The sequence below is a fragment of the Coptis chinensis genome, chromosome 2 (genome assembly GCF_015680905.1).
Source record: "Coptis chinensis isolate HL-2020 chromosome 2, ASM1568090v1, whole genome shotgun sequence".
Taxonomy (NCBI): domain Eukaryota; kingdom Viridiplantae; phylum Streptophyta; class Magnoliopsida; order Ranunculales; family Ranunculaceae; genus Coptis; species Coptis chinensis.
The window spans coordinates 6378909-6398139 of record NC_141457.1 but is presented as its reverse complement, the minus strand read 5'-3'; the positions used below and the strand labels follow the sequence as shown (position 1 = coordinate 6398139).

The 19231-nt window shown below is 36.6% G+C and overlaps 1 protein-coding gene and 1 long non-coding RNA gene across 2 annotated transcripts; both read right to left on the bottom strand.

The window, feature by feature from the left end:
• Positions 1 to 6955: 6955 nt before the first annotated feature.
• Positions 6956 to 8610, bottom strand: LOC147514572 (anthocyanidin 3-O-glucosyltransferase 5-like). Its single transcript, XM_086594384.1, has 2 exons — positions 7645 to 8610; positions 6956 to 7575 (listed from the first exon to the last, which is right to left on the bottom strand). Exons 1-2 carry the CDS (start codon positions 8603 to 8605, stop codon positions 7142 to 7144), a joined length of 1395 nt encoding a protein of 464 aa, XP_086450510.1. The 5' UTR covers positions 8606 to 8610; the 3' UTR covers positions 6956 to 7141.
• A 4912-nt stretch (positions 8611 to 13522) lies between these two features.
• On the bottom strand, positions 13523 to 15265 carry LOC147514571 (uncharacterized). Its single transcript, XR_015213238.1, has 3 exons — positions 15127 to 15265; positions 14634 to 14679; positions 13523 to 14182 (listed from the first exon to the last, which is right to left on the bottom strand). It is a non-coding gene; the product is annotated as an uncharacterized LOC147514571 (long non-coding RNA).
• Positions 15266 to 19231: the final 3966 nt, after the last annotated feature.

Sequence of the window (19231 nt, the reverse complement as noted above, 5' to 3'; positions counted from 1 at the left end):
TCCAACGAGCTTGCAACCGGTGGGCGAAAATTATCTCCACTTCGGCCGGAGAGAGCCGTTAGAAGTGGCACAACAATCCAAGTTCGGTTGGCCGATGCAAAATCAACATATTCGTTAGCTCATAACTCATACTTTCAATTTGAGCATTGTTGGGTCCTCCTTAAGGAAAGTCTAAAATAGAATGAAGAATTGGAGAGCCAATCCACCAATACAATGAGGAGACGAGCCAACATATATAATTCTCGATGTAGATGACAAAAGCGGCACACCACAACGCCGTTGGAAACTCTTGGTGGCATTCCAATTGATCCATTTTCTACATAAGTTGGGGATGAAAGTGGTGGTGTAGGTGGAAGTGTAAGTGGAAGTGGAAGTAGAACCAAGAAAAAACGACTACCGGGAACAAGAGGTAAGAAAGAAAGGAAGAGAGAATTACAAGCTGATGGAGAAATATTTGGCACAAATGACAAATGCCGCCGTCCATAAGGTGAAGTTGATGGACCACAAAAAGTGGAAAGAAGACAACAAAATATTAACACAAGATATTTCGACTCTTGAGCCCGAAGTTGTCGAATACTTTAAGATAATGAAATTGGAGATAATTCGCCAAAGAAGAGAGAGTGGAACGTTTGGAACTATAAGTGGTGCTTCTAGTGGTGGTAGTGCTTCTAGTGGTGGTGGTGTTTCTACTACATACTTAGATGAATTTCAATGTTGTTAGTTATTTTATTTCCATTGTTGTTGTTAGTTCATTTACAATATTGTAATTTCAATTTTAAGTTTTAATGTAATTTTAATTTGAATTGTCTTGAAACAACATGAAGTCAAACGTAGATAGATAATACTTAAACTATAGAACAAACATAGATAATACTCACTAATAACATATATAACTCTCATATATAATACATTCTTTGATCCGTATGATATTGCTAAAAGTGATTGATGAGGTCAACTCTTAGTCGAACATTAGTTTCTTTGCTATGAATGCAACAAAGCGTATTAAGTATTCTTGCAATTTCCTCATGTCGATTTCCTACAATATGCAATGCGACTGGGGGCTCCCAAGAAACGTTAATTTGCAAATCTTTGATATCAATTTCTCGTTCATCCTCAACAATCATATTATGTAAAATAATACACGTCTTCACTATTCGATTAATGTCATCCCTACTCCACATTTGCACTAACCTCTTGATTATCCCCCTCCTAGCTTGTAATACGCCAAATACACGCTCGACATCTTTTCGACACATTTCTTGCATCTTAGTAAAGAATCCATTGCTTTGAGTTGTTGGGTGAGGGATTGTTTGTACAAGTGTAGCTTATTTAGGATAAATCTCATCGGCTAGATAGTAACACATTTTGTATTGGCGACCATTTGTAAAACCCCGTATTTTGGGCTTGGTAGAAAACACATGCGCTTTGAGAGTTAAGAATAATGGAGACTTGATTGGGTAGCTTAGAGTTGGATTTTTTAACCCATGAACCGACTGTTACAACTCGATAGACTTGAAACTGGAAACAAACATAAACCAGAAACCCCTCAACTCCTCTCGTTCTTTTCATACAAAAAAAAAAAAAAAAGTGAGGCGGTCAGGGAAGATCAGATTGACAATCAAGTTTAGTACAGGAAAAACTTACTCTTTCTTCATCACATATTGAGAAGTATAAGCCTTCTTGCTCCCTTCGAATGAATCTACAAACAGAAATCCAGCCATGTTAAAGTAATTATAAATTAGTGATCATGGAGAAGATAATGGGAAGCTGAAATACCCTAAATTCAGGGCTGTGTGATTCTAATATATATGATATATTATCACTCAAAAAGAAGAAATGATAGGAAAATCGGTTTTGGAGCAGATTTGACACCTTTCACCAAAGCAGTTGTATATTTCTCTATAGTGATTGGTTTTTGACGTTGTTTGGACCATTGGAAAAATAGATTCAAAGATCTTTCTGGTGATATATGGCTCATGGGGTGGTTTGTAGGGAGACATTACAGTTTTTTAGTTTTTTTTGGGTAGGATTTTGTCACCTTCTTGTGATGAAATTGGGGATTTGTGACCAGGTTGTTGGATGCTTAATTGTGATGTGTTCATACCCAATAAACTGAGATATTTTGGCCATCACTGCACTCCCGGTCTCTTTCTTTTAGATTTATCATGTCCTCAGTGGAGGGTCAAGTTGCTTGGAGGGATCGTCAGTACTGATTCTTCTTTTGTCATGATCCTTGCTCTCAAGCATGTTGAAAATGCTATGAATTTGATGGATCATTTAGCTAAATTGGAGGATCCACAATGTTGGGCTTTCTAAGTCGGTCTTTTCAATTCATATTTGTTCACCATCCCTTTTTAGGGAGGTAGCTAAAACTTTTGATTGACATTTTCACATGGTTATTCATCAGCATATTATAGTTTCGGATGGTCCTGGATTTGGTGATATGATTTGTAGTGGTGTTTAGCGACATTTCCTTTATGGCTTGGTAGGTTAGGTATCTATTGTGTGACTAATGTCTCCGCATTTGCTTTTGTGGCCTCCCGTTCTTAGACTTTTCAGCTTCATAACCATATTCTTAGGAGTTGTGGTCCAGTGCCTATGTGTGAGATTTTTGATGATGCTAATAATGCATTGTGTAAGACCCCTAAATTATTTTTACATTATTTCGTAACAATATTTAATATTTCGGAATTTGAAATTTATTTCTTGGTCAACGAGCTAGTAAATGTGGGCTTGACTTTTTGATAGAAAATAGAAAAGAGGAAAAACAAGTATTTTGAATTTTGAATTTTGTGTAGAGATTTTTAATAGTTGGAAAGTTTTCAAAAGAGATGTTAATATAAGGTATGTAATAAATAGAATATTTTTTAATAGAAAATAATATTCTATATTAGGAATAGAAATATTTGGTAAAATAGGAAGTTTCTAAAATGTTAAACATAATATAAATTCTTAAGAATGGAATGGTTTATCATAATTTAGGATTTTTCAGAAAAATAAGTTTTTGCTTAGAACTAGACAAGTTAACTAAAAGAAAGAACAGAGACACGGATCGTGTGCCTTCTAGCTGGCTCGGAATCAATTTTCTTTCATATTCTATATATTTTGTTTCAGCGATACGAAGGTGAGTAGTTATAGTTTTTTCTGTTTTCACCGAATCTACGGGTAGGAAGAAAAAGCTATATGTACATATTTTTTCTTCCGCTTAGTTTTTGATATGTTTTTTTTTTCTCTGTCTTTATTTTTCTCTCATTTTGTGAATTGTTGAACTGGTTAGATGTTAATATTTTTAGTTGCTTAATCATTGAAACATTGAAACTCTTAATTGAACTGTTGGAACTCGGAAGAGGTCGGTAATGGCGGCGTGAGCCCCAAACATCGTCCTGTCCTGTATATTTATTCTGAACTATTATGTTGTTGTGTTGGTATATGCTTTTGAACTGTTAAACTGTGGTTGGGTTGGATGATTGATGATTGGAGGTAGTGGTGGGTTTGAGTGTTGTTGATAGCTTTGAACAGGTGTTCGTTAATGGAGGCGCGAGCTCGAATTTGTACTGCTTTAATTTTGTTGTTTGTTTTGGTGAGTTATGCTGTTGTTCTAGTTGGACTCCGGATGAGTGCTGGTGAAGCTTGGAGCGGATGCTAATGGCGGTCGAGATCTAAGTTTAAGGAGTGATCTCGACAGTAGATAAAAGTGTGTTGTGTGTTAATTTAAGAGGTATGGTTTTTGTCAAGGATCAAAACCGATGTGTTGAGGAAGTAAGGGGTGGTGGTCGGAAATTTGAGCTGGTGTGGTGGAGGGGATGACCGAGATTTGGATCCGGTGCTCCCAATCTCATCTGTTCTAATTCTAATTCGCTTGGGGCTTGGGCTTTAGATTTATTTGGTTATGGGCCAGTTCAGTTTAAGTTTTTGGGCCAGTTTCATTTTAAGTGGTGTTGGGCCAGTTTCTATTCTTTTGTTTTGGGCCGAACCATTTAGTTTTCTTTGGGCCGGTTTCTAATTTTATGTGGGCTGGTCCTTACGTCCCCAATTGGATCAGGTTGTATAAATAGGTTGTTTAGACTTTTGGGCTTTGGTTTTGGGGCTTTGCTTCGTTTAGTTAGATTAGGACCATGGGTTGAAGTGTTTTACATATGAGTTTGCGTCAGGACCCATTTAGATGAACACCGGTTTGGGATTGTTGATTGTTGGGTTTGACCTGTTGATCGTTGACTATTGATTGTATATTGTGTTACCTTTTTATATATTAAATTTTATGGACTAATCCAATAGTAGAATGATGTGGAAGCTTGTATACATTTGGTTGTTATTATCTAAGAAAGATTTGACGTTGATATTGTGCAATTTTTGACACGTGACGAGATTGAAATTTTAGGATATATAATATTCCTAAAATGCTATAAAAATATTATGCGGTACGTTTGGAGCAATTATGACTTTATGTGGTATGTTGAAATTCTGTTATGTTAAATGATATCATATGTTAGGATATCTATTAAATGCAATATTTTTGAGATATAAATGTAAATGCTCCATCCTTATATCTGTGAGATGCTACTAGGAGATAGTATAATATTTGTGGATATTTTCCAAGGGATTGTGGCTTAGTGCAATAATTTATTTGGCACGTGAAAGAATGAAAGGTGTTATGAGATGTATTGAGATATTTCTAAATATTGTGGCTTAGTGCAATAATGTATTTGACATGCACGTGATATAATGAAATGGTTATGAGATATAAATGTATGACACCTGAATAAATTACGTAACGAACATCCTAGAAACTAGCTACCACAACTCATATGATTTGGCCCTTGTGATGGGCGTATGTGATTTGATTGGCCCTTCTGGCGTTTCGATCAGTGAATCTGAATGGCCCTTCTGGCATAGCCAAATAGTGGCTTGATTATTCTAGTTCGCAAAATTAGAATGAGACGCGCGATATTTTATGCCGAATAGTGGCAGTACCCGCGTAATGACGTTCGTGTGGGGGTTATTTGATATGCGATATCCCGCTTAGGGTAATTACGCACGGAGTGGTTCATTACGTGAGGGGAGACATGTGGATGTACATGTTCAGCGTTGGGGAGCGATTGTGGTAGCCAGGGAAACTAGGTAAAACATAGAGACGACGTGATTCTAGGAACACTTGAAGAAACTCTAAACAATAATGGTGATGATATATCAAATTGTACGTTAAATCTATAATAAATGATTTATTGTAATTTATGTTGCGTTCATAATGGTTTGCAGAAGGGTGGGTTGAATTGATTATTGATGCAGGTGTGATCCACTCTGTCATTAGGTTTACACCCGTGTAAGTATAGAGTAAATTTTAGTTTTGTTCTTTTATTATTAGATGTAGTTGATCTAGTATGGTTTGAAGCTAAGACGTTTCGGTGGAGGAACTAAATGCCTTGTTATTATTGAATTGGAATCTAAGGCACCTCGGTGGAGGAACTACCTGCCTTAATTATTGTATCTAAGAACGTTGTATTAGTTGTTGTAAGTTTAGGCGTCTCGGTGGATGAACTAACTGCCTTATTGATGGTGTATGTATATGTATAAGTATGATTTGCATTTTAGGACTACTCATACTAGTATTGTTTATAATGCTGACCAGATTTGCATGTTTGCTTATCGGGTGTGTTCATAAAATGAACCCAGTTGATAAGTCTTGACAGGATTAGTGTTGAAGACGGTTGGTTGTTATTTGTGGTTTGCGTTAGCGTCTCATTACATGATATGTTTTGTTTTCCCTTGAGGTGCAATAGATTTTCAGTTGAGACAATGTTTTTGTATTTTCAATTGTAATTATAATTAAAGAGTTGTTAAAAGGAAATTTGTAACTTAATCATATTTGTAGATTTTTGTAATGAAGAAGACTTTTGTTTATTTAAAATTTTTATTGGTTTCAAATTATTAGAATAATTAAATAGATGATGGGTTTTTGAAAGTGGAGAGTGCATCACACCTCGAAAATCAAAGAATCGGGAACAAATATAGTTTTTTTGATTTTGTCGAAATTCGGGGTGTGATACATTGTGTCTCTGTCTACCCAATCTTGAGTTCTTGACCTTAATTATCTGGTTGTGAATGCTATTGTCCCCTCAAAACCACAAAAAGTTTTGGCGGAAGTTTTTTTACAGTAAGATCGTTGCTGGTCTTGAGAGAGAGTTTGAGTTATCTGCTCGTCAAAAGACAATAATTGGATGCTTGCAGTCAGAACACATGTAGCATATGTCGCCGGTGGAGTATCGTTATATTCTCCGGTTCCGTCATATGATTCCTTTGTATAGTGGTTTATGCCTTGTATGCAAAAAGAGTGGACTTGATGTTTTTGGGGACCATACGACACATTATAGACATTTTACAGGTTTCAAATACTGATATGATCATATCAGAAACATTTTATGTGATGCATTTTGGAGGACTGAGGTACAAGTGAAGAAAGAGGCTACTGTCAATTTTCTCACTGATCATAATGAGGGAATTGAAGATCGACACTTCGGCCTGCAGATGTCTTAATCTACAGTTGGTTTGAGGGAAAATATACATATGGTGATGGAACTAGACCCTCTCCGTTGGTAGGGCTTGGGAATGGAGTATTTGAGGTGGAAGAAACAATTAATAAAGTAGCAGCATGGAAGATTGAGAAACACGAGGAGGCTAGTTTGCAGGGTTAACCAGCATTGTTTTATTCTATTCAGTTTCGACATTTTGGTTTCTTGGCACAAGTCTGTTGAGCTTCTTAAGAGATTGAAGAAAGTTATGAAAAATAACATAATGGTAACTGGTTCTAATGAGTTTGTATTTAGGAGTATATGATTTGTTATTCATAAAGGATTTGCGGCGCAGTTTGGGGCACACTTGTCTTAATTATTTATAAAACTCGTTATCAATAAAATTTCCACTTGTTTGAAAAATAAAATAAAATAAATAAGAATAAGAATAAGAATAATAAATAATAATAATAAATAAAATAAATGTAATGAACAAATCATACCGTAGGCTAATTTTGAGGCCTAAATGACAACCTAGAAGCCTAGAAGACGCTTTAAACCGATATATTATGGAACACAAAGCATTTCATTAGTTTTCCCGTCTAAACTTATTCAAATTGTCACAAACACATCCTTCATACTTTTTTTCGGTCAATCTTGTCCACAATGCAATTAGTCTTCCATTCTTGAAGCACTTGAGAGAGAGAATTATAGGAAGACCCCCCTTCATCCAATGCTTTCAATACACTATTTTGGATTTCCATAACCTTATTTCTCAAACCATTCCCTTCTTCAGTATTTTCCATAACCTTTCTCACCACCCTACCTATCTCCACTCTTCCAACCAGTTCTTTGTCTTTACCAACTGAAGGCCTAATTGCCACACCCAGTTCCTCAACCAAAAATGTTGCATTCATTTTTTGTTCTGCAAATAGAGGCCATGTTATAACAGGCACGCCATTTACAATACTCTCTAGCGTTGAGTTCCATCCACAATGTGATAAAAATCCACCTGTAGATTTATGTGACAATATTTCAACTTGAGGAGCCCATGATTGTACCACCAATCCTACACCATTGATGCTAGTCAGAAATCCATTTGGCAAATAGTCACATGGATTAGTATGTTCCATATTACCTGTGGTAAAAAGGGTTCCTGCTGAATTGTTGGCTTCAACAGGTTTTTTCACAACCCAGATAAATCGTTGCTGACTAAGTTCCAACCCGTATGCCAACTCAATCATTTGTTCAGCTGATAGGGTCCCACCACTTCCAAACGAGACAAAAAGAACTGAATCCTTAGGTTGCATATCAAGCCAAGTGATACATTTGTTTTCCAATTGGGCCGGTGAATTATGGGCTTTAATTAATGGGCCTACTGGGTAAACAGGTGGAGTGGGTATTTTACCCAGGACTGGGTTTTCTTTTAAGGCTTTAAGCGACGTGGGCTCAAGATCTTCACATGTGTTTACCAAGACTCCATGGGCAATAGGGAATCTACTTGCGTGGTATAGAAACCATGTATATTCTTCTACTTTACGATTCAGCACCCGGTCAACCAGGTCATCAACTTGAATCGGGTTGCAACCCGGGATATGAATCGGTTCTTTAAGGTCAACAAACTCACCATCCACTTCTTGGTCAAGAGTTGGAAGATACATCATGAATGCAAGAAGTCCAGCTGGGGAAGTCAAGAAAATGTACTTCTGGACGCATAAATTATCTGCGGCGAGGTCTAAAGCGCCCTTGGCAAAAAGGTCGACCACGAGTATTGTGGCACGAGCTAAATTTATGATAACAGACTCAATTTGTGGTAGTGATTCTCTCATAATGATAGAAATACGAGTTACAATATCGGTACAAGCATCAACGAAGCTTGATATGTCGACTGGGGGGATTTTGACAATTTCTAGACCTTTAGGAAGTCTTATGTTGTTAAGGAGCTGGAATATAGCTGGGGAAGTATCAGTATGAAGGACAAGGAGGCTAACTTTGAAACCATCAAAGGCGACAATGCGCTTAGCCAGTTCAAGAAAGGGAATGAGATGGCCTAACGTTGGGATAGAAAGCATTGTTACGTGAGTGGGATTCATTGTCATATAATATGTTGTGAAATGAATTGAATCTTATTTGAGTCATTACTGGTTATTTATAGTGAGAGATGAGGGAGAATTGGCTTGATACACAAGTTTTGATTAGTTACTTTGGTACAGAATAAGTATCATGGACCATTAGGAAAAAATTCCCATTCTAAAGATGTTCTTCGCACATTGCGTGGCTTGAAAGAGGCGAATTTTCTTTATTCTGATGATTATTGTTGAGAAAGAGAAACCAGCAAATATGAATTTACAAGTCCTTTCCTAGCATAGTCGGTTAATGGTCAGTTGGAATAAATTATGCTGCCATGATGCCATCAAAGTCCTAGGTTACTAGGTACGTGGTTATGAATAAGGTCTTGATTCACTTGAAATTTTGGGCCAAGCAGGTTCTGAAATAAAGTTTATAACAGGTATATTTCAAGCAGTATTCTGTTGTCAAACAGAAATGTAATTTCCCTTGCGCGATAATTTCCCAACCTCACCTCTATGAGATTCGACTAAATTTTGACCCAGAAACTCATAGTTTTTACCATTAATACAAATTTCTATGCAATGCCCAAACACGCCTCATGCTGTACACTCAGATTGCTTAGGACCTCTTTCCAGAATGTACATTTAGTTCACTATTATTGCATGTTCCCAAACAAATAACTTGTTTTAACTGGACTATAGTTCAAGATCTTGTGTTCATTGTTCAATTTTTATTCCTATAATTTTGAAGTCTTGTGAATGAAATTATCCTTTCAGTAGTTATATGTTTCTCAGTTCTCACAAAGATTTTTCCTACGACTTCTAAACATTTCTCGGGGGGGGGGGGGGGGTGGGGCGCGGGGTGTTATTGATAGAGCTCAGAAAAACAGTCAAACAAATGATTTCTTATTTGAAACGATCTAGAGGAGCCTCGTGAGAGAATCGTATTCACCGACATTCTTAGGATTGCTTTCCCATGTTATACAGATTCACCAGGTGCGATTGAAATCGATAATTAGTACCAAACTCTGGAGACATTACAAGCCACTACCTTCTCTTTGTTTTCACTGGCCAGGTTTTTTCTTTTGTGCTTGTACAATAGAGATTGTACCAGGAGAAACCAGGGAAGTTACTTTTAGAATTGAAGTTTAGTCCTTGTTTTGGTTTTGGTACGGATCTTTACCTACAAACTGAGATTGAGATTAGATGGAAATAGCTGTGCCCTTCCTTTGGAGAAGCGTTGCCTACGTATCAGGTTCCTTCACTTAACCTAAATCAAGTCTTATGTAGTTCATTTATCTCTATTTATAGGTGTTGAGCTGACTTTCCTTATTTGCTCCAGACCGTTGTCAATTGTAGATCCATATTGTGCGCTCTCTTGATGATTCACCATTACTTCCATCGTTACAAAGTAAATGTTTCCTTATGTGGTGCTTTGACTGATCTTCAGGACCGTTGCAGATCCTGTTAGGAATTTACAACTTAATTGTACTTACTTTTTACCAATTACCAAACTATACAAACCTTTTGTCTTGTAAGTGTCTTGTATTTCTTAGTTAAATCCGAGCATAGTGTAGATACACTATGTCCGGCCTTAAGACAGATTTCCCCCTTCACGGTGCTTGAAGGTTGATGGGAAATTGTCTCCCAAGATAGAACAGATTTTCTTCTATAGAAAGCTAGCACTTCAATTCTATAGAATCAGCGAACACAACATAGTATTTGACTAAGAATAGAGAGAGAAGAGAAAGATCAGAACTCTGTGTGATATGGTGTGTCTTTCTCTCCAAATTCATCCACTATTTATAGGTGAGTAGTGCATCTTCGAAACAACACAGTGACTCTTGGAAAAAAGTAAGTAACTCTTTGAAAAGTCACATATTTCGAAAAGACACACCATTTCGGCATAAAGCACTATTTCGAACCATTGCCTATTTTGAAAAGTCACACCTTTTCGGCATGATGCACTGTTTCGAACCAGTGCACATTTTGAAAGGTCACACCTTTTCAGCATAATGCACTGTTTCGAACTAGTGCATCCTTTTGAAAAGGTTTTTCTCACTTTACGTACTGTTTCAAGATAAACCCATTTCATCTCAAGTGGGGTAACTTGGGAGACAAATTACTCATTCATATCTCAATGCATTTGTGCAAATCAAATCAATTTTTCTAACAAATCCTTTGTTTCCATATGTGCATGTATATGATATTTGGACGTCCTGGCTCTGGGTCGTAACTACGACCTTGTGGCGTAGTATGTCCTGGCGGATGGACACATGTGCCGTAATGAATGCTTGAGAACAGAGGGTACTTACACAACCCCCCTTATTCTTTACAGATTGTTGTCTGGTAAGGACGAACGGTTGAAAAGAATAAAGTTAAAATGGTTAACACGTGTCGCACAGCGTTGGTGGGTTTTCGAAAATCAAAATTTTGGAGATTATGCGGGAAAAAAGATTGTGGATACTAATTCGTGGGCCCAAGTCACGTCATTTTGTGGGCGGGGAAAGTATATGTAATGATTTTGGTTTTTTGGGTGTTATGCATTTATAAGGCGGTTCATTTGCCAAGGCTGTTCATTTGCTAGAAGTTCTGAAGAAAGAACACAAACTAGAAACTTTATTCTCCAAAACAGGTGCGTGCTTTGTTGAAATCTTTATTTTTCCTTTCTTATCTGTGCTTTTTCTTTTGTAAATCTTTGTGATGTCTATTACTTCTAATAGTACAAGTGGTGAGGTGAGGTTGAGTGAATCAAAGGAAAGGGAAATGAGTGATGAAAGTGGTGGCGTTAGGGTGTGTAGTGAAGAGGGGGCTTCCTTTTCTTCGTCGGTGGAGATGATGACTGGGGATGCAATTGCTGGGTTGGTTGAAAATATTGTTGATTTGAGGGGGGGGGGGGGGGAGTTTGGTGTGGAGACGTCCGACCTAACAATATATGACCTGAGTGGAGAGATGAATGTATTTGGTGTAGACTACGTTCCTCGAGATAGGGGTGTTGTGGTTTGTTATGGTCAAATGAAGGCTGGGTTGAGGCTACCGTTCTCACATCTTACTTTGGAGGTTCTGAACTTCTGTGGGAAAGCCCCTTGTCAGTTCGTGGAGAATAGTTGGAGGGTATTACATGTGTTAGATTTGTTGAATGATAGGGGTTATAACATCTGTCTATCGGATGTGCTTGAGCATTTTTTGGTGAAGAGGTCGGCTGTTTTGAACTTTAGTTTCCAGGTGATGAAAGGTAAATCTATTGTTATTGTGGGTGTGAGTAAGAAGGATTGGGGGCGTAGGCCTTTATTGGTTGTTGGTAATTATTGTGCTCCTAGATGGGTGTTGGCGAATCGTACTATATACTACTACAGAATGACACGTATACCACAGTCAATAAGAACGTTTATACCACGGTTCTTCAAAAAACCGTGGGAAATACTTATATACCACGGCGGAAACTTCTTTGGTCATTGGTTTACTAGTATATGCCACAGTTACATGAAAACCGTGGGATAACACTACTAAAAAAAGCGTTTATAAGCTCAGCTAAAAGGTGAGATGTTAGAGTATTTACCTCGGTCTTCTAAGAAAAAACAACCGAGGTAAAATCCACTGAGATAATAGAGTTCTATAAAACCGAGGTAATAAACTACTAAATTATCTCAGAAGTCTGACATCTTATCTAAATATATTATCTCGGTTTTCTAAATAAAACCGATATTATATAGAATAAAACCGAGATAAATTGTTGATTGAAACCAATTAGTAAAGAAGAAAACTGAGATATTTTTTTTATTGAAACCGAGATAATATTAAAAAATAACCGTGATAAATTCTTTTGGAAATGGAGATTATTGGACAACCTTTTATCTCACCCTTTGTCATTTTTTGTTGGTATTGCTCATGACAATTAACCAGCAAATAAAAACATGTCCCAAACCACTACATATATTTCTTTTCATATTCATAAACATCAACACCAATTAACAAAAGCAACCTAACATAAGTAAATTCTTTAAAGAACTTATTTCATTAAGATAAGAAAGAACAATGTCGAACATGATCTTAAGAGTACTAGTGATCAATCATTTATTTATAGAAACTCAAATATTGTATCAACTACTATTCTTCGAACTATAATAAGACATTTTTTTAACATTTCTCTATATATTCAAGAACTGAGACAGATGGTTCCTACTGAATTTCCTCCTTACAGATGGTTCCTGCTGAATTTCCTACTCAAATTTTTTTTGAGAATCCAAAGACCTATTCACATCGGTCGTCAGCTGTGAAAAATTATAGGCTCCAGGACTCCCTTCATCAACTTTAGTAAGTGGAGACGAATATCCAAGATGGTCCTGATCCATAAGAGAAACATCATTTCTAACAAACTCATCTTGTGCTAACTTCTGAAAGAATGACCAATGTTTAGGATCATGGTTTTCCATGTTCATGCTCAATCTAGTTCCGTCACTGTACAATGTACTTATGCTAGAGGAGTCTTCAGTCAATCTTTCCTTTGAAAATATATCTGACAGGAAATACCGAGGGAATCGGTCATTGATGTTAATAAGAATATCTCCACGCTCTGGAGCGGAACGCTTGGCAACCAAGGACTCAACTTGAAGTGCATCTTTAGTGGAGACCCTACCTGAACAAAATTATTTGATTGCTCAAGGACATCATTACTATGTGTGTCATTAGAAGCTATCTCACCCCAATGAAGCTCTGGTAGGATAGATGCAGGGTCCTCACAATGCTTAGAAGTTACTTCTAAGCAATAGAACCACACAATAAGAGAGAATATAAACAAAAGGAGAAGGGCAAAAAAAGGAAGGGTTAAGACAAGTATAAAAATGTTCCAGCAGTGACCTTACCAGAAACTTTGCCAAATGGTGTCCCTTTACTTACAGAATCTCCAACTTTCTTAAACCACTCGACCTAAGAGTGGAAAACGTTGTTAATAAATAGATGCTTTTGTGCATTTAAAATAAATATAATAGAGATAGAAATTGCAGAAACGACTCCCTACATTACCTCCAATGAATGGGTAGGTAGGTAGGGGATTACAATGATCTAGATTAAATGTTTTTTTGTCAAGTCATAAGCATTATTCCATAAGCAAAAAAGGAAATCTAAGAGGGACCTTACTGCAAGTAGCAACATCCATCTCTTTTGCCATGCCAAAGCTAACAAACATAGCCTGTAAAACTACTAGTAATTGATCAATTATTCCCAAAGAAAATAAAAATCTCAAGAAACTCACTGAAAGAAGATATTACCTTACCATGACCTATATGTAGGTATCCATTCGGTTCTAGGGGGAAACGAGAAAAAAACTCTGCCTCCTATTGCTTATCAAGCATTTCCTTTGTATTACATACCCTTAGCACAAGGCGGTTGCTGAAATACTATGCAAACAATAATAGTCACAAATACTATGCAATAACAGGTTCTTAGTGTGTCACCTTAACCGTCTTTGTATTATCCCAAGGAATTATTTTCGCACTTAAGCAAACAGCTCACCCTCCGTACGATACCTCGATTCTAGGATAGTGCTCTTTTTCTCTTCAACAACTTTACCCACCATCTATTCAATTTCCTCTCTTGTAACCTCCACTCCTGCATGCATTCAAACCCCAAATGTTCAAACCGCAAGTAAGTAGACACTACACGAAAAACCCACATATCACAAACACCCAATGCTTACCAACACCACAAGCTTCTTCAAACGCTTTCACGTCCTTGCACACTTTGGCGACTACTTTCTTGCAAAATCCCCCCCCACACACACACACACACACACACACACACAAATGATTCTATTGTTTTATTATTTACTTGTTCACCATATCCTTTCATTATCCTATTAACTAGTCAAAATGCGTAAAATATCAACACATAGTTAACCTTGTTCAACTCTCCAATAATCATACCAATCACCAATGAATAACTAGCAGTCAATTATCATAGACCCAAAATTTAGAATAACAATTGCTTCAATCATACAATTATAATAATCATATATGACACAAAATAATATAAATCTAAAAAAGTAATAAAACAAACATACCCTCAAATGACAAGGGGACTCCGTTGTCCCTTGACAGAGCGTACACCTGAAAATGACAAGGTATCGCTGTGTAAGGAAAATGTCTTTGTGGTGCTTCGAATGAGCTTTTGGGTTACTAGTTATGTCTAAGAGACTATAAACCATCTGTGCTAGTTCTGTGACTAAATAATGCTTCAAAAGGTGACAACTATGAACAACTGAACCTTTAACTCAAAGGTCTCTCACCTGTGGGTTATTAGTGATTTCTAAGAGACTAAATCAGGCTTGACCATGGCAACAGAAAACAGTTGATATGAAGAAACTCAATGTGTTACATTCTAGAGGAAAAGGAAGCGTACTTTACAAATATTTTCTTTTGCCTAGTACTTAATGACCTGATAGACTCAAAACATCCCTCTGCCATGGTTTCTTCAATCCAGAAAAAAACAATAATAACAACAAATTACTCAAAAGGTTCCACGACTATTAGTGGAGAAAAGTAGTATTTACATACCACTCTAGCTGCACTCGTAGTGATTGAAATCCCGCCAAAGAAGAAGGAAGCCCAAATAACAAAGAGCAAACTGATTGCTCCAGTGGAATTATTATATCTTCTGTGGAATGCATCATAGAGAATCGAAATGGGTACAAATGCTCCAGCTGTCTCACTGTTAACATCATACAAGTAGCTCTAAGAATTACAAATCTATGTTAAACAAAATGAGTTCAGTAGGTAACTATAACTGTAAAAACAGTTTATAAACAATACCTGCATGCTAAAAGTAAGGGCTAAGATATATGCCCATCCAAATAACGAGATCATCCGTATACTAGAAAGAATTGCTATTGTACCATTCTTGTCAGCTCCTTTTGTTTCCTCCGTTAAATGTGTTGCATCATCATATCCATACAATGAGTACTGACTAACAAGAACATATAGAATGACTGCATGTGTTTTGCTTGTGATCCCAATGGACCCTGGAGCTGTCTCAAAATGAGTGAACACATAGGATGCAGATTGTGTAGTCAACAACACCACGGGTAGCATTATTACTATAACCACACCCCCAACTAGCTACAAAATAAGCATTTCAATATAAGACAGTCGTCAAATATCTAAAGAAATAATGCTTAACAGCAAGATGTCAGAGATAAGAATCGACTTTAGATTCATGTAAACTTCTGTTTTTCAAGATATACAGAAACTAGGTATACACTGATGCTCACGGAATCAATGAAAATGATGCATATATATCATCCCAGCTTAAACATAAGGACTCCAAGGCCTTGCGATTAGTGCACACTGAACCACACACAGTAGTAGAAGTATCAATCAATTGATGCAACAAATTATTAATGACAGGCTCTTCCTTGATCCATTCACCCATTAAATTCTCTATTGCAACAACCATCCAAGATAAAAGACGATCATTTACATCTATAGGATGATATAACCTAGTAAATGGGCCTTGCCTCAACCTAACAGTACAACCTTGTAAGCAACATAAGGGTATTCACATCTTCATCTTAAAACAAAAGAAAACAAACAATTAATTTACAGAGAGCAAAACCATCTGAACTGCAGAAAAGGTAAGCATAAAACTGGAATATTAAACCACCTGAAAACGGAGAGCCAAACCATATGAACTGCAGTACGCAACCTAACCTAAATTGTAGTATCAGTCGAGACAAACAACGATGGTAATTAGACAATGAACAAATTAATTTACGAAATGGGTAGTGGAAATCGTTTCTGAGTTGGTGCGAGGTGAAGAGAGGGCAATATACACGAAGAGATAGTGGGAGGCGAGATAGTTGGGATTAGAATGGCAGTTGCCATTATCGTGAGTTCGTGAATGATATTCCTGAGATAGAGATCGAGTACTGTAGAGCGGGAGTTCAATATTTTTTGGACTTCTATTTTTTTTTGGGATTTCTGTTTTCTTTAATTTATTCCGAGATATTTGGTATAATAGCTATTATATCATTTTAGTGCCGAGATATTTGGTATAATAGCTATTATATCATTTGAGTGCCGAGATATTTGGTTTAATATCAATTATATCATTTCAATGTGAGATAAATTAAATTTCCTATTATATCAGTTTTAGAATGGTGAGATAAATGAAATTTCCTATCATATCTGTTCCACAATGGTGAGATAAATGAAATTTCCTATTATACCAGTTCCTATCCACCAGTGGTAAAATCCATATATTTTATCTCGGTTAAGTAAGAGGCGAGATAACAGATTTATACTCAGAGTTAGTACCTAAATTACAGGACATATTATCTTATTTACAGGACATATTATCTCTCTTATCAGCAGAACCGAGATAAGGCTAATTTTAGAACCGAGATAAAAACCCTTTTTTTTAGTAGTGTAAGTTGGGCCATATACCATGGTTAGTTTTTTTTTTCAGCATGAGAGTACTCCACATCCCCACTACCTTAAACAGAAACAGTGGTATATAAATTTTCCACTTTCTACCGTTGTTTATGCCAAATAGTCAAATACACGAAAAAAAAAGAAAAAAGAAATACACGTACGAAACTCACTCAAATTGGATTCCCGCTATTCTCTCCCCACAACTTCTACAGTTCTACGACTCTTAACCTTTCCAACTTCTACCACTCTACCACTCTAACCTAGGGCACTCTTTTTAGCTTGTTTGTGTTTTAATTTGCTTCTCGGTTTGTGTATTAATTCGCTTCATCTGATTATCTGGTAAGGGTTTCTCGTTCTGGTTCGAAATTCATGTCTGGTTTGTTTTGATTTTGATTATAATGTCTGTCTATATTCATTCTTCAAAATCTATACAACATGATAATCAAAGTTAATCAAAATCTAACATTTTCATATAAATTTTGATTTCTCGGTTCTATATTCTTTCTTCAAAACCGTTTTCTTCAAAATCTTGAGAAAGAGGTTTACATGGGTTTTCTCTATATTCTTTCTTGTTCAATTTCTTGCAATTTAATTTGTGAATTTGCAAAGTATTGTTCGGTGGTAAAAAAGTCCTCTTCTATGATACTTTTTTTTTCTTCCTTTTTTCTTTTGCTGTCTCAATTAGGTGAATCTGCAAAGTAATGCTAATGGCTTTTGTTTTTTTTAATTTGATAGTAGAATTTAATTTGATACCAAAAAGAGACATTTAATTTGTATGAGACAAAATTTTTGAACTCTACTGTTAGACCACTTTAAGTCATAAGCTTGATTTGAGATTGCCAAAGTAGTAATTACAGTAAGTAACTTGAGAGTTATTGTAAACATTCTTCCTTTGTCTTGCAGATTCTTGGGAAAGCTCTTGGAGTTCTTAAGAATACGTGTCAGGACTTGAGTGGAAACCAATATTCTTGCTAGGTATTGTTTTCTGCATTCAGTTCTCTAAACTTTTCTTTGTACTTTTCTGTAGCTCCATGTAGTATGTTACATGCTTGTTTTCATTTTGTGGTTACGGTGTTTAAAACGACTTATCTTTATGGGGTTTTAGGTTTTTGTTTACTTGCAATAGGAATAAGAATGGATAGGTCCTGGATGACTATGGATAGAGTAACGAACGAATTCGAAGTAGGGGTCTTGTACTTTCTTAAATGTGCTGAAAAGAGTGTAGGCCTGAAGATGCTTCATTGGATAATATGCCCATGCTCTGTTTGTGGGAATAATCAGCACCAAACTTTGGCGGAGATAAAAAATCATTTATATGAAAACGGTTTTGAAGAAACCTATACAACATGGATATTGCATGGGGAAGATTCTCCTAGTGATCAGCCGCGAAGTGGTAGTACATGTCAACCTCTTTCTCAAGATTTTGAGACCCCTTATGATTTTGCAGACACAACTAGAATGGTTAAGGATGCATATGAGCATTTCACTGGGGATCCTGAAAAGCTTTGTAAGTTGCTTGAAGATGCGGAGAAGCCTCTGTACAAAGGTTGCACAACATTTACAAAGTTGTCATTCCTTGTCGAATGTTCAATTTGAAAGCAAGAAGCGGGTGTCAGACAAGAGTTTTAGCCTTTTATTGAAGTTGTTCGGAAAAGCCCTTCTGGAAATTAATGATCAAGACGACTTTTAAGGTCATCCTTAGTTTTATATTTCATGTTGAGGAGTGTGCCAATAATACTATCACAAACATTCTTCTCAATATGCATAACATCCAAGTTGTACCGTACAAGCAGAAATTCCCAATATTCGAGCTCAAAAAATATGGACTTCTTCTTCTAACAAGTTCTACTTTCGCTTTCATTAGTCGGGGCAAGTCACTTCCTCTTTCGTGTATCTGACTTTTCATTGGATCCCTTCGACTTCCTTTTTGATGCTTTTGGCTTCAGAATCACCAAAAAAAAAATTCCCCATTTGACTTGGATCCCCTTGACCTTTCCCAAAATCTTCTTCCCAGTTAACAGCTCTAGACTTGATCGACATTCTTGCTGCCATTAAACCCCTTTCTTTGCGTCCTAAACTGATGGTTTTTTGGAAGCCACTTTCGATGTGCTTGATATATGTTTTTATTCGAATGTTTCAATCTAATGGAATCTGTTTCTTCACTGCAAACTAGACAAGAAAAATACCCCTTCACTACTAAAAAAATGACTTGTGATGACGGCTTTTAGCC

Excerpts from the sequence above, each read along its gene's own strand:
- LOC147514572 (XM_086594384.1), bottom strand. The coding sequence starts at position 8,605 with ATGACAATGAATCCCACTCACGTAACAATGCTTTCTATCCCAACGTTA. Across the intron at positions 7,576-7,644 it reads AGGAACCCTTTTTACCACAG|GATTGGTGGTACAATCATGG; the intron begins GTAATATGGAAC and ends TCAATGGTGTAG.